The sequence below is a fragment of the Sceloporus occidentalis genome, unplaced genomic scaffold (genome assembly GCF_023333645.1).
Source record: "Sceloporus occidentalis isolate IW3139 unplaced genomic scaffold, rSceOcc1.0.p SCAF_13, whole genome shotgun sequence".
NCBI classification, from domain to species: domain Eukaryota; kingdom Metazoa; phylum Chordata; class Lepidosauria; order Squamata; family Phrynosomatidae; genus Sceloporus; species Sceloporus occidentalis.
The window spans coordinates 21,446,596-21,461,127 of NW_028316993.1; the positions used below are offsets into that span (position 1 = coordinate 21,446,596).

Sequence of the window (14,532 nt, forward strand, 5' to 3'; positions counted from 1 at the left end):
TCAGATGATGGTTGATCACTTACAATGCCAAATTAAATGTACCTCACCTGTAGTCATCAGTATTATAATAACTACTGTTTCAATGGATGTCTGCAGTTTAAACACATGAAATATTTTTCAGCAACTAAAAACTTTCAAGATTAACCTGACAGTCTTTCAGTTACTGTTTCCACTTACTTAAAAAAACAAAAACCTTCCTACATTTTCTACCTAATATTTTAGAGGGGGAAACACCCTGAATTCACTCTAGATTTAGCAGAGACAAGCCACATAGAAAGAAATATGAGGGAATGATGGAAAGTTTTTGGCCTGATCCACTTCCCAAAATCTGAGTATAATTTTGTCACTGTAGCCCGTACTCTTTTGTATTGTAAATAGCCATTTTGTAAGATCATAGCGCTAATTTCCAAAGTTTTTCAGGTCATTGATAGAACCATGCAACAAAAAGTGTGGAATTATCAAGTGCTGAACTCTGGCTGTCATGAAGTTGTCTTCCTGCAGAAGAAAACTGCAAATAAAATCCATAAGAATATGATACAAACACTAGAGTGACAAGTGTCTGTCATACCCAACTGTGAAGAAGTTGTGTGCCAACTTTCAGCATGGCCAAAGATACAGGAAGGTCTGGGAGGCCTTAAACAGTGTCAACTCCAGAAACTGTTGTAAGTGTTAGTGACCTGGTTTTCACAGGTTGGTGAAATCTCAGTTAAAATTGCCAAGATACAAGAAATATCCCAGGAATGCACTGCGTTTACACAGTGAGCACTTGATATCCACTGGGATTTAGTTCCAGGACCACAGATCCATGATCTATGGATGCTCAAGTCCCATTAAATAGTAAAATGGTCTAGTAAAATAGTGTTCCTTATATAAAATGGCAAAATCATGGTTTGCTTTTTGGAATGTGTGTGTGTGTATGTGTGGATACAGAGGGCTGACTCTAATTCATAGCTATGCAGAAGCTGTCAGCCAAGTGGGTGTCAAAATGTTTGAATGCTGTCCAGAAATAAAATAAAGTGGATATCTACAAGTTGATCTTGTGGCATTTTGAAAAATCTAGTGATTTTTTTTAATGACTTATCACTGTTGGTGCAACATGGTTTCAACACTATGATCCAAAGACCAAACTACAACCCTTGCAGTAGCAGCACTCAGGTTCTCCATGCCCAAGAAATTCAGGGCACAAATGTCAGCAGGAAAGATGATGGTCAGATTTTTTGGGATAAGGAAGGTGTTTTGCTAAGTATCTCCAGAAGGGCCAAACAGTTAAAGCTGTGGCAATTCAAGAGGGCATTGAAGGAAATACAGCAAGGGATGCGGCGGAAAGGTGTTCCTTTTTTGCAGGACAATGCCACTGCTGCTCACAGAGCCAGTGAGACAATGAATGCTTTGAAGAATTTGGGAGTTGAATGCACAGACCATGCACCCTACTCGCTGAATCTTGCTCCATCTGACTATTTCAGTTTCAAAACTTTAAAAAGAGTTTGAAAGGAAGGAAATTTAAGTACCAAGTACATCAAACTTTAGGGTCTGTGGAACAGCAGATATGGCTCACTTTTCAGCAACCTTGCATAGAATCATAGTTGGAAGAGACCACAAGAGCTATCCAATCCAACCTTATGCCATCAAAGCATTCCCAACAGATGGCCATACTGCCTGCTTAAAAACCTCCGAAGAAGGAGACTCCACCAGACTCCAAGGGAGCTCTTACCATTACAAAATTCTTCCGAATGTTCAGGTGGAATCTCTTTTCCTGTACTTTAATTTGAATCCATTGCCTCATGTCCTAGTCTCTGAAACAGCAGAAAACAAGCTTGCTTCACCCTCAATATGAAATCCCTCCAAATATTTAAACATGGCTGTCATGTCACTTGTTAATCTTCTCTTCTTCAGGCTACACATAACCAGCTCACTAAATTGTTATGAAGCTATGGTGCTGGACAGCTCCCATGAACCTACACAAAATGTCACATGACTGTTTATTTATTTTCGAGTTCATGTTTTTTATTTATCTGTATTATATACTTCCACAAAAATTTTCAAAGCAGCATTTTAGCCTAATGAACAACTAATACCAGTGTGAGAAAAAGGTGATTTGCCCCAAATCGCCTCCTAAATTTGACACTTAACAACTCTACCTTACTTAAGATATAAATACCACAGCTAAAAGCTATTTCAACACTCATCTGTATCATATAGAATACTGACAACAAGGCAGTATTCCCACAGGAACAGGAACACTCCTTCCTTGAATTAACTTAAGCATCTCATTCTGATTTACTTGTTCACTGTAATTGTCACTGATTTCAAGGGTGGTTTCCTCACACTGTTACAGGAACTAGAAATAGCAATAAGCTATGCTGCCTCTTCTGTCAGTATGAATATTTTCACAAATCTCACATTCTCAAACTGCTTAATTCAGGAATCAGAAAAAAGCTGCCCAGGCCCCCTATGTGGCTTCCAACTCCATGCCAAAAAAAAAAGGGGGGGGGATGACTGCACCTGGTAACTTCAGGACTTGTGATTAACGAGGGGATACCCCTCACCATCTGTTCCCACGGCTCCCATGTGCTGCAAAGCTGCTTGCAGAAATCTCCTGTGCTCCCACCATGAAAGGGGGCAACTTTGGAGGAGAGGGAGAGTCATTGGCAAAGCCAAGACCTTCCTCCAATCCTGGGAGCCCTTGCCATATTAAGTCTTTCTTCATGCTTCCAAGGCAGCAAGAGAAAACGAAGAGAAGAAAAGGACTGGAGTGGCTGTAGTGAAGAAGTTGCAGAGCAACAGCAAACACCTCCTAATGGATCTCCCTCTGAAGCCAGCTCTCTCTATTGAGCTGGCAGACCCTGAGCTAGGGAAGCCTGAGCTAAGGATGGCCCTTCACCCATGCTCTTGGGGTCCTCTGCCATAGGCACCACCAAGGAAGGGGGGAAAGGCAGGAAAGAGAAGAAGGGAAGGCCAAGAAAACTCTCAAACCGCTTTCGGCGAAAGGAAAAACTTCGCTGGCTCAAAGAGACACGTCCTGCTAGGAGCACAGGCAGGAAGAAGACTGAGGCCCAGGGGGGCTAGCTCCTCCCTATATAGGGGCCGGTCCTTGTTCTATTGTCCCTGCCTACAGGAGCGAATAAGAGGAGCTAACCCAGAATACAGGAGGTTAGGACCCTGTCTGCTGGGAAAATATGTATTTTTCAAATCTGGTAATGAACTTCAGTTCCAGTTCCAATCTCTTCTCTTTTTTGGCAGCACTGAAGGAAATGTAGCCATAGGAGCAAATTGATTTACATAGCTCCCTGAAGGATACATAGCAAACCTAGTTCAGAAGCTGTAAAAAGAATACTTTCCTAATATTTAAGTTTCACAATACCCTTACCCTGCTAACATATGAAAAGGGACTAGGCATTCTAGTCTGTTGAACATAACTACTGTATATACTCATGTATTCGTCTAGAAATTTTAGTTAAAAATTGACCCAAAAAATCTGAGTCGACTTATTCATGGGCAATGTAAATACTTTAACTCTTATTTAAATATGAGCCATCCCCTGGTAAAGGGCAAGAGCATAATCTGTCCTGGGAGCACTGGCCTCTCTCTATTATCTCATCCATCCAGCCTGTAAAGCTGAGCACAAACAGTTATGCCTATTGGAATTTTATGAGTTCTTTGGCATCATTTATCTTTGCTTCATATTTTAGATCCTTTGTTATCTGCCCCTAAGTTTTACCCTCGACTTATTCATGGGTCAGAGCAAAATCCATAATTTTTGCCCCAAAACCTGACCTCGACATATACATGAGATCAACTTATAGTCAAGTACATATGGTATTTAGAATAGTTATCTCAAGAAGTTAGTAATTTATTTCTCTTGTGTACCTTTGTAACTGCAATCTTCAGTTTTGCAACCTAATCTTATGCCCACAAGTAAATTTATAGAAATTAACCAACCACGTTAAACCTGTGAAGTAGACTCACTAATGCTCTAAAGTAGTGATTTCCAAACTTTCATCCTCCAGATCTTTTGGAATTTAGCTCCCAGAATTCCTGACTGTTGGCCAAGTTGCCTGGGGCTTCTGGGGGTTGAAGTCCAAAACACCTGGAAGAATAAGGTTAGGGAATCATTGCTCTAAACTCTACCTTAACTGCTGTTATTATTTTTAAAAATCAAATTCAACATTTTGGCTCCTTCAGCAAACTTCACAGTCCTTTAAATAAAGTGCACTTAAGCTGAAAGCAGCAGTTCTCTTAACCATGTCAGAAGACTTTATTTTAAATGCAAAAGAGAAATTAACATAAATGAACGTACCACTGTATACAGAGACTCTAAAAATGTAAATCTTAATTAAAGTTAATTAAAACAGAGTCCACCACCACCTACATAGACTGAGGAAACGTGCAGATGGTAAGAGCAAAATGTCATCCTATCTCCAATTCACTAGAAATGGGCCAATATGGATGATTTGTCTATGTATAGCATAAAATCTATTCCAGAACTCTCAAGAGGCAGGGATAGAATACGATATATCAGAAAACATAACAGCTATTGCCAATGATCTGGCCAAAATATTCAAACATCAAGAAGATTTTGGCCAAGCTTCACTACTAGTTATCCTCACCATTGGTGTAACCAGCATATATCCCCTTGATTTACCTACTAAAGAAATTTAGGCCCGTTAGACGGACGTGAAGTATGTCCCCAGGACGTACTAAGGTTAAGAAAGGGCGTCCAAAATGGCGGCGCCCTATACACATGAGCACCGCCATGGGGATGTCACCAATGCGGCACCTCCAAACGGGGCGGCACGGAAATGATGTCCCAGTGCTGCGCGAGGGTGCCTGGGGCGCTCTTTCCGCGGTGCCAGAAGGAGCTCCATTTTGGAGCTCCTCTACACGGCTGTGCCAGAGACGCAAATGAGAAAGTAGCCGAGTGGCCCCTTTCTCGGCGTCCCCGCCGCCGTCGGGTGTCCTTGGGGTATGAAGCCCCAGGGACACCCCTTTCCAGGCCACGGGGAAGCAGCCTTTTGCCACTTCCCTGCGGCCTGGGAAGCGGCGGATCGGGGCCTCAGAGGCTGCCACTGTGGCAGCTGAGGCCCCAATCCGGAGGGGAAAGGGCCGGATACAGGCCGCCCCTTTGGGCGGTCTGTAACGTGCTGAAGACACTCATGATTGTACGAAGACAGTTCTTTTTTCATCTCTGGCAATGCTAATCTTTTACTGTTGAAATGACAGTTTATGATGCAGAAATGTTTCCCTACCAATACAAAGGGCTAGTTAATCACCTGAGTTACCTATACTCAAAGAGTGAATTACATCAGTCCTATTAAAATTAGATTAGCTTTGTGAATGGAGCATCTCTTATTGTAGGCATAAATGTAGGTTATGGAATTAAGATTTAAAGTAAGGGTGAACAATTGTGGAGCATGCATAGGCTAATTTTTGTCCATGTGTTAGGTTTCTTTCTCTTAAAAAAATCTGCTGAAAAGCAATGGAAAACAAAACTGTAAAACTGTTTGGTTTTGAAGTTGGGGCAATTTTCTCCATTGGGCAGAGGCTGAGAGATATTTCTGATGTAAAGGAGTGTTCTACCTTGGGCATTCTCCACTCACCCCCTATTTTGAATGGTGTGGGGCCTCAGTGGTGTGAGAGGGTCTGGTGGGCAAGAGACACTGGGGGCTACATTCTCAGCCCAATTTAGAGGCATGTCTTGGATTTGTGCATTTTTCTTAGTATTTCCTGCCAATTATGATGCACATGATTATCCGAGTCCAGCTATAAAAAGGAACCATATGTACATCTTTTCATGTGTCAAGCAGACAAATAACTGGGTGATTTTCCCCCAAACATGAAACTTAAGACAAGATCACAATGCAAAAAATCAACATTGTTCAGGCTTTAAGGCTGGATAAGGACCTAAATACCCTAAAGGCATGAGATCCTGTCTGATCTAAGCAGGGTAAGCCTTGGTTAAGAGTTGCATAGGAGCTGTAGGGTTTATTTCAGACAAATGAATTGGCAAAACCACCTCTGTGTATTCCTTGCCTACAAAAACACTATGAAACCCATAGGGTCACCATAAATCAACAGGCGACCTGAAGGCACATATATAAACATACAACAGCTAACAACTGTCGATCATCCTGGATTAAGCAGACTGCAAAACTGATTATCTGTCTTTCCTGAATTTTTGCTACTATTAAGTTTCAATCAGATATAGCATAAAAATGGACTTTAGGGTCTGGATTAATGTTTCCTTTAAACAATTATAATCCAAATGGATCTTTCTTTCTTAAAAAGTGTTCACATGGTTTGTTATCAAAGCTAGTTAGGTGTTTCAGTAATTCGTGGATTCTTAACCTGTGGTTCATAGATCTCTAGGGGTGGGTAGAGAGGCTTCAAGATGGAGTCGGAAAAGTGCAACCCACAGGCCACAATCAGCTCCCATGGCCAAGAGCCCCCAGAGTCAAAGGATATTGTCCACCTCCCATGCCCTGTGTGGGTGTTCACCCCATTCTGGAGCCCACTGGGCCATTTTAGGCTCTGAAATTGCCCTTTTAGAAAACCAGAAACAACCCGATGTGTTTATAAAAACACCTCTCCTGGGCCTAAAGGTATGGCAAAAATGTCCCCATAATACAAGAGGGCATGGGGGTGAGTATTGGGGGGCAAAACATTCCCCCCCCAATCTGGTCTCCCAGAGGGCTACTGAGGCCCCCTAACCCCCCACAGCTGCCCACATCCACTTTAGGAGGTTCTTGAACCAGTTGCAAAAATATGAGGGTGTTAACATTTCTTTCCTGTTACTCCAAAAATTGTGTTTACGTGTATTACTCTAGAGAGAAGTCCATATTGTTCATAAGATTCTCAACTAGGTCTATAACACAAAATGGTTAATAACCACTGCACTTCTAAAGGAGATGTTATGGCCAACCTTTCCCTTGTCCTCACTGTAAACTTTTGTTCAAGTAATGACTGGATCCCACCTCTTCTTCTGGTTAACATGTACTGTATATACTCATGTATAAGTGTAGACATTTTAGTCAAAAATTGACCCAAAAAATTTGAGTCGACTTATCCACGGGTCAGTGTAAGTACTCTAATAAAAAGTGTTCCTTAACTCTCATAAAAACAGAAACCATCTACTGGTGAAACGCAAGTGTGGAATCTCTCCTGGATGCACTGACCTCCCTCTACTCTTTCATCCATCCTTCAGTGTGAACACAGTTACGCCTCCTGCAATTTTGTTAGTTCTTTGGCATTGTCTTCCTTTGCTTCATCCTTTAGATCCTTTGTTACATGACCATAATTCTTACTCGCGACTTATTGACGGGTCATACCAAATTCCATAGTTTTGGCCGCAAAATCTTGCCTCAACTTATACATGAAGTCAACTTATAGTCGAGTATATATGGTATATACACAAAGCCAATGAACAAATTCAAGTGAAGAGATGCCCTAAGTCTACTGCTGACACCCATTTCTTTCCATTTCATCCAATCAAAGTCCTGCAATCAGTTTACTTGACATCCAGGATAAGTGGGGAACAGGATAAGCTAACTAGAGGTGAAACCATGAGTGATTTCAGAAAAACAGGAACATACAGAATGAATGGGGCATGGTGTGCACCAAGTTCTTTCAGGTTTAAATTAATGGAGCATCCCTAGATCTCTTGATTTTGCAAGAGCTCCCATAGCATTTTTTAAAAAAAACTTTTTATGAAGCCAAACACTGAAAAGAATCTGCTACCCTTTCTTCCGGATTCAAATATGACAATCATCCTGTAGGTTTTCATTCATCTGAAGACCGATTTCACAATACAATGAACTGCTCTTCATGACTGCTCTGAAACTGCAACTAATCTGATGCAAATCAGTGGCTTGGAACACATTACAATAAGCTTTAGGACATATGCCTGTGTGATCCTCTGCGAGCAATTCAAGATACTTACATAGATACCAGAAACCGTAAACAGGTCATATTCACCCTACACCCTGACATAGTACCACAAAGCTAACAAAGACCATGCCTGTGTGTACTATAATCCACCATGGCATGCAGCAATATATGCTGGACACGACTCCATAACAATCAAGTTCTCTCCCAGCAGGTTCCAACAAGTTTGAAATCTTGCAAAAGCAAGAAAAAGTAACTGACATGGTGTTTTCAGCAGCCAAAATTAAAGGGATATTGAATTTTAGGGATGAGATTTGAATCTTCAAATCAAGAATCCTGGATCTTTTAATCATTCCTCTTCTACCCTAAATTAGCTTAAAACACTGTTTACTGTTTTCGAGAATATTTTCTAAATGCAGTCTACTAGCATTAAATCATTCTGTTTTATGATTGATAAGAGAAAAGAAATTGTCTACAAGATATAGAATGGATATTATTGGAAGTAAGTTAGGATCTATAACTAAATGGAGCAAAGTACTTTTATTTGAACTGCAACTGTAAGTGTATTTAGTGTAATGTCTTAAAGAAGTCAGTATTATTTATATATATATTTATTTATTTATTTATTTATGTGAGAGCCGATGTGGCATAGTGGTTTCATTGTTGGACTATGACTCTGGAGACCAGGGTTTGATTCCCAGTTCAGCCATGAAACTCACTGGCTGACCTTAGGTAAATCACACTCTCTCAGCCTCAGGGGAGGGCAATGGCAAACCTCCTCTGAACAAATCTTGCCAAGAAAACCCCATAATAAGTTTGCCTTAGGGTCATGATAAGTTGGAAATAACTTCAAGGCACACAACAACAACATTTATTTCTAAAAAAAATACATTTGAGATACCGTTATTTAGCTAAACCACAAGTCTACATATAAATACTAAGAAGTGTGTGTAAATAAGCTCAACAGAACCTTTTCCTTAAAAGACATCTTAATTATTGTAGCTTTGATCCCAGTAGAAATTCTAGTGTTTGTTTTCATTTGATTACTGCTAGCCATAATAGGATGGCTTGGAAGTCTCTCATTCATAGGGTTGCCATAAATCAAAGTTGACTTGGCAGCAGTTAAACACCACCACAAAGCCAATATATACACTTATAATAGCCCATTCTTCCTATAGAAAATTCAAAACAGTATACATGCAACTCCCTTGAGAATAATAATAATAAAGAGTTCATTTGAGAGAGGAGAGACTTTTTATTAAATATGGAAAATAACAGTTTGTTGCAAGGTAATAATCACATTCAAACTAAATTCAACAAATTGTTACCAAGTGCTCCACAACATTTTTACAGATAAGCTGCATATGACAAGCTATAAGACACTAGCAAGTGTAGAAATCATGTCAGTTAATTAAGTGAACATAATCTCACAAGCCAGAGAAACATACAGTATTGAAAGCTAGATGAAAGTAGGAAAGGGTCTAATGAATGGGCATCATGCACCATTAGTAAACAAATAGGTACATTTTAAGCACTCACCGGTCTGGCCTGAGGACTCAAGTAAGGTTCAATATCATCATCATTTAATCCATCTTTCTGATGTACTGATCCATTTTGCACTAAAGACAAAAATTTGTAACAATGATTATTCAGTACCAATATGAATACTATATGTATTTGTAACAAGATACCTAAGGATTAATCTTACCTGGGGGGGACCTTTATCTCACCTGTGAGAGTCTGCCAATTGCTGCTCATTACTAAGAGAATATGCTCACTTTTCTTTATTAATTCAACATTGATCCCTGGCACTGGAAATAATTTTGGGGCTAAAGTACAAATTAAGCCCTGGAATATCTCTGTTTTCCTGAGTAACACACACTGGAATTCTGTTTACAAATCCTACACTAAAATGAACTCAAACAAATTCATTGGCAAGAGCTCCATGGGAATCTTCTTTGGTCCGGTATAAAAATTCAATCTGGAAAATATGAGTAAACTGTTAAGGCTCCCTTCTCTGCCCTTGGAAGGCTTCACACAAAGCTTTCCTAGAGTGCTTTACAAATATTTTGGACTGTATTACCTAATCTTTCTAGCTAAGGTAGATGGGGTTTGTAGTTCTAAACATTTGGATGGCATCACATTAGCCTGTCTTCCATATCCAGATTCTTTATCCATTGATTCAACCATCCACAGTTTGAAAATACAGTCGTTCCTTCCGATTCGTGGTGGATCCATTCTGCCACCCACCCCGCCACAAATCAGGAAATCGCCAATATTGGAGTTCAATTGATTACAATGGTGGGGCGCTCCCCTGCATGCGCCATTATGTCCCTCACGACTTGCTGTCCATGAAAGACTGATGGATGCGAACAGCAAGACCACAAATCGAGAGGGATGACTGTATTCAAAAAAGATATACACTCCAAAAAGCAAACTTTTTTGCATTTTATATAAGGAACACCATTTTACTACACCATTGTATTTAACAGGATTTGGGCATCCACAGATTTTGTCATCTGCAGGAGATTTTGGAACCAAACCCCAGCGGATACCAAGTGCCCACAGTAGTCCTGGTCTAGAGGCAAAAACAACAAACTCTTCCAAATTCATTTTAACAGACTCAGCCACTGCCACTTTTTAAAACACTTTCCACTCAGCTTTTTAAAAGATGAGTCTGTTTTCCCATTAGCCCTGAAGGTTCATCTAATTCAAATTAAAGGGCCCAGTAGCAGAGTAAACATTTGCTTTCTAACAAGCCTATTTTAAATGTCTTCCCAGTCACTGGTTTTGACCAGTTTAGACTTAGTAGGGGCAAATCTATACAGGTCATGGAAGCAAGGTTTCAGCCTCTACTAGCATTAACTACTGTATATACTCATGTATACGCCCAGAAATTTTAGTCTAAAAATTGACCCCAAAAACCCAAGTCAACTTATCAATGGGTCAATGTTAGTACTGTACTTTCACTCTCAATTTAAAAAAGGAACCATCCCCTGGTGAAAGGCAATAGTATAATCTGTCCTGGAAGCACTGACACACTGCTATTCTCTCATCCATCCAGACTTTAGTGTGAGCACAAACAGTTATGCCTTTGTTTTTCTGTTTCATCCTTTAGATCCTTTGTTACATGGCCCTAAATTTTACCCTTGACTTATCCATGGGTCATATCAAAAATCCATAATTTTGGTCCCCAAACCTGCCCTTGACTTATACATGAGGTCACCTTACAGTCGAGTATATAATGTATGTGTGTATGTAAAAGTGCATGTATGGGAGAAGAATGCTTACCTGTGTTGGGGACGTGTGCAATAAAGGAAAAGTAAACATTTAAGAAAGGATTTCTTGACTTGTGTTTGTGTTCTGTTTCTTTGCTACTATTGCATAATGTATCCTCAAAAAGTTCAGTCTTACATCTCATGAAATAATGTTCACTAGCATTCTATATCATGTATTATATGCATTACAAATTGATATCATTCAATATATGTGTTCCATGCAGGAAAAAGTTGGAGCATGTCCAAAGGAGGGTGAATAAAATGGTGAAGGGTCTGGAAACCATGCCCTATGTCTGTTTTATTGAATCATTTCCTGTATTGCTATGTATTTTATATGTATTATCCTACTAGAGATGCCCCTTCCCCACCACCGCTCCCTTCTCCTTTTGTGTCGTGTCTTTTTAGATTGTAGGCCTGAGGGCAGGGAATCGTCCAATTAAAAAGATTGTATGTACAGCGCTGTGTAAATTTACAGCGCTTTATAAATAAAGGTTAATAATAATGATAATAATGATAATAATAATTATATGAGGAACACCTTAGGGAGCTGGGTATGTTTAGCCTGGGGAAAAGAAGGTTAAGAGGTGATATGATAGCCCTGTTTAAATATTTGAAGGGATGTCATATTGAGGAGGGAGCAAGCTTGTTTTCTGCTGCTCCAGAGAATAGGACCTGAAAGAATGCATGCAAGCTGCAGGAAAAGAGATTCCTCAACATAAAGAAGAGATTAATGACAGTGAGAGCTGTTTCATAGTGGAATATGATGCCTTGGAGAGAAGGAGTCTCCTTCTTTGGAGGTCTTTAAACAGAGGCTGGATGGCCATCTGTCACAGGGAGGTGCTTTGATTTGAATTACTGCATGGCAGAATAGGGTTGGAGTGGATGGTCCTTGAGGTCTCTTCCAACTCTATGAGTCTATGATCACTCAATGTGTTCCATACAGGAATATACAGACTGAGTGTGAGTGCATGCATGGCAGAATAAGGTTGGACTGGGTGGCCTTTGTGGTCCCTTACAACTCTATGAGTCTATGATTAGAAGATGCTATATCTTTGAGTTCCTACATGTCAGAATGGGGTTGACCTGGGTGGCCTTCGATTTGTCCTCCAACTCCATGGTTCTGTAACGCTGTTATCACTCAATATATGTTTTTCATGCAGGAATAAACAGACTGACGGTGAGTCCCTGCACGGCAGATGGGGCTGGTCTGGATGGCTCAGGAGGCCTCTTCCAACGTTATGACTCTATGCTTCTGAAGTGGTATCTCACTCCATAGGTGTTCCATGCAGGAAGACACAGATTGACGGGGAGTTCCTGCATGGCTGGATGGCTCTCCCAACTTCTATGAGTCTATGAATATGGAGGGAGGTATGGCTCAGTGCCTGTGCTCCATGCAGGAAGACACTGGTCTCCTGAGACCTCCAGCCCGAGAGGCGGGCCCTTGAGAGGCTGCGCCAGGAGCACGTGCGCCGCCTGGGGAGATCCCGGGGTCGGCAGCCCGCTCCCTGCGGAGGGAGGAGGGCGAGCGGAGGGCCCCCTGAAGCCCCAGCACCTGTGCCTCCCTCCCTGGTTGCCTCACTCACCTTTGGTGCCTTGGCCCTTCGGTCTCTGGCGGCGGCGAAGGCGAAAAAGAAAAGGAGGGAGGGAAGGAAGGAAGGGGAGAGAGACAGAGAGAGAAGGCAAGAGAGGCGTCAGTCATGAGGCGGCAAAACGAGGCCCCGCCGAGGACGGAAGGCCTCTGGAGGAGAAGGGGAACCACGGAGGAGGCTTCTTTGCCGCGCGCTCCTCCCTCCCTCCCTCCCTCCCTCCTAGGCCTCAAAAGCCGGGGCCTTTCCTAAGCCACGAGGCCCTCTCCCTCCCACCAAGGCCCGCCTCGGCCCCCTTCCTTCCTTCCTCCTTCCTCCTCTACCTGCTCCAAGAGGCTGCTGGCCGACATGACTCTGCGTTCGGCGGCGACGGCGGGGTTCTGAGGTGAGCGGAGCGCTGCCTGGAGGGGGAGCGGAGCAGGAGCAGGAGGGGCGGCGGTTTGCGGCGTATGATCGGCGGCGGCCGCTAAGGCTTTGTCCGGGGAAACGAGGAGGAGACGCACCGCGCGGCTGGCTCTCGGCTTCCTGGCGGACTCTGGCTGGCTCCTCCGACGCTCTAGCCCTCCGGCCCTTTGCCTATATAGCGAGCCCTCTCTATGGTGCTGCTTGGACGGAACGACGTGCGCGCCCAGGCTCGTGAGCGCGCGCGCACGTCAGGGAGATGGCGCGCGCGCGCCTCCCTCCCTCGCGAAGAACTGAGCATGCGCGAGGCTTCAGTGGGCGGGGCAACTCTGAAGGATAAAGTGTTGCCAATGTGGTGACTTTCACACGGAAACGGGGGCTTTTCAGGGTTTTCCGTGTGATTTTGGTGCCTGGCTCCATTTCAGTGCATTTTTGGTGACTTTTGCCCCTTTCAGCTCCAGACCTGACTCTGAGAGCCAGGCTCCAGAGCAACCAACCCTTTGGAGTGTCACACACTCACAGTTTTCAGCCAATCAGAGAGAGGACTGGAGAGTGGTCGCCCCCCCCCCCGCCCTCAGGAAAAGCTCTCTAGTCTCTCAGCCCCTGACTCCCTCTTAAGTCTAGCTTTCCTAGACTTCAGCGTACTTCCTCAGATGCATGGGAATTGTAGTTCATTGTGGCACCAGAGCTCTTTCTCACAAAACTACAGTTCCCAGGGTTCCCTAGCACTGAGCCAGGGCAGCTAAAGCGGTCTCAAACTGGATTATTTCTGCAGTATGGATTGGACCTTGAGCATTTTTAATAACTAAGGGCCAAATCACACTGCAGAAATAATCCCGTTTGTGACCGCTTTAACTCTCCTGGCTCAGTGCTAGGGAATCCTGGGAATTGTAGTTTGTTGTGGCACCAGAGCTCTTTCTGATAGAGAAGGCTCAGTGTCTCACAAAACTACAGTTCCCAGGGTTCCCTAGCACTGACCCAGGGCAGCTAAAGCAGTCTCAAACTGGATTATTTCTGCAGTGTGTCTTGGACCCAACCCAGGCTGCATCTTCACTCCAGAGACAATCCAGTTTCGTACTGTTTTAACTGCCATGGCCCAGTGCTATGAAATCCTGGGAACTGTAGTTTGTTCTCACAGCAGAGTTTGCTGAGAGAGAAGGTAAAATGCCTCACAAAGCTAGAATTCCCAGGATTCCCTAGCACTGAGCCAGGGCAGTTAAAGGGGTGTCAAACTGGATTATTTCTGCAGTGCGGTTGCAGCCGAAGACGTTTCTATTTGGCACAAAGCTTCCTGGACCCCCTTCATGTCGAAATAAACATCTTAAAAGTATTAGAAGGACTGAAAGAGTCTTTGGTTGGTTTTAATGGTGATTTTGAGAGTTGAA

The 14,532-nt window shown here is 42.7% G+C and overlaps 1 protein-coding gene across 3 annotated transcripts in view; it reads right to left on the bottom strand.

Moving 5' to 3' along the window:
- Positions 1 to 13,376, bottom strand: part of YTHDF2 (YTH N6-methyladenosine RNA binding protein F2) — a 43,155-nt gene extending 29,779 nt beyond the window's left edge. Inside the window, exons 1-3 of one of the 3 annotated variants that reach the window (XM_089478598.1) lie at positions 13,069 to 13,376; positions 12,743 to 12,767; positions 9,421 to 9,500 (exon numbers count right to left, since the gene is read on the bottom strand). In XM_089478598.1, coding sequence (XP_089334724.1) covers positions 9,421 to 9,500; positions 12,743 to 12,767; positions 13,069 to 13,095 — 132 coding nt within the window. In that variant the 5' untranslated portion in view covers positions 13,096 to 13,376. Of the gene's footprint in view, positions 1 to 1,711; positions 1,794 to 3,966; positions 4,051 to 9,420; positions 9,501 to 12,742; positions 12,768 to 13,068 lie in introns of those variants that run through there. The other 2 variants (XM_089478599.1, XM_089478601.1) reach the window with 2 other exon arrangements.
- Positions 13,377 to 14,532: the final 1,156 nt, after the last annotated feature.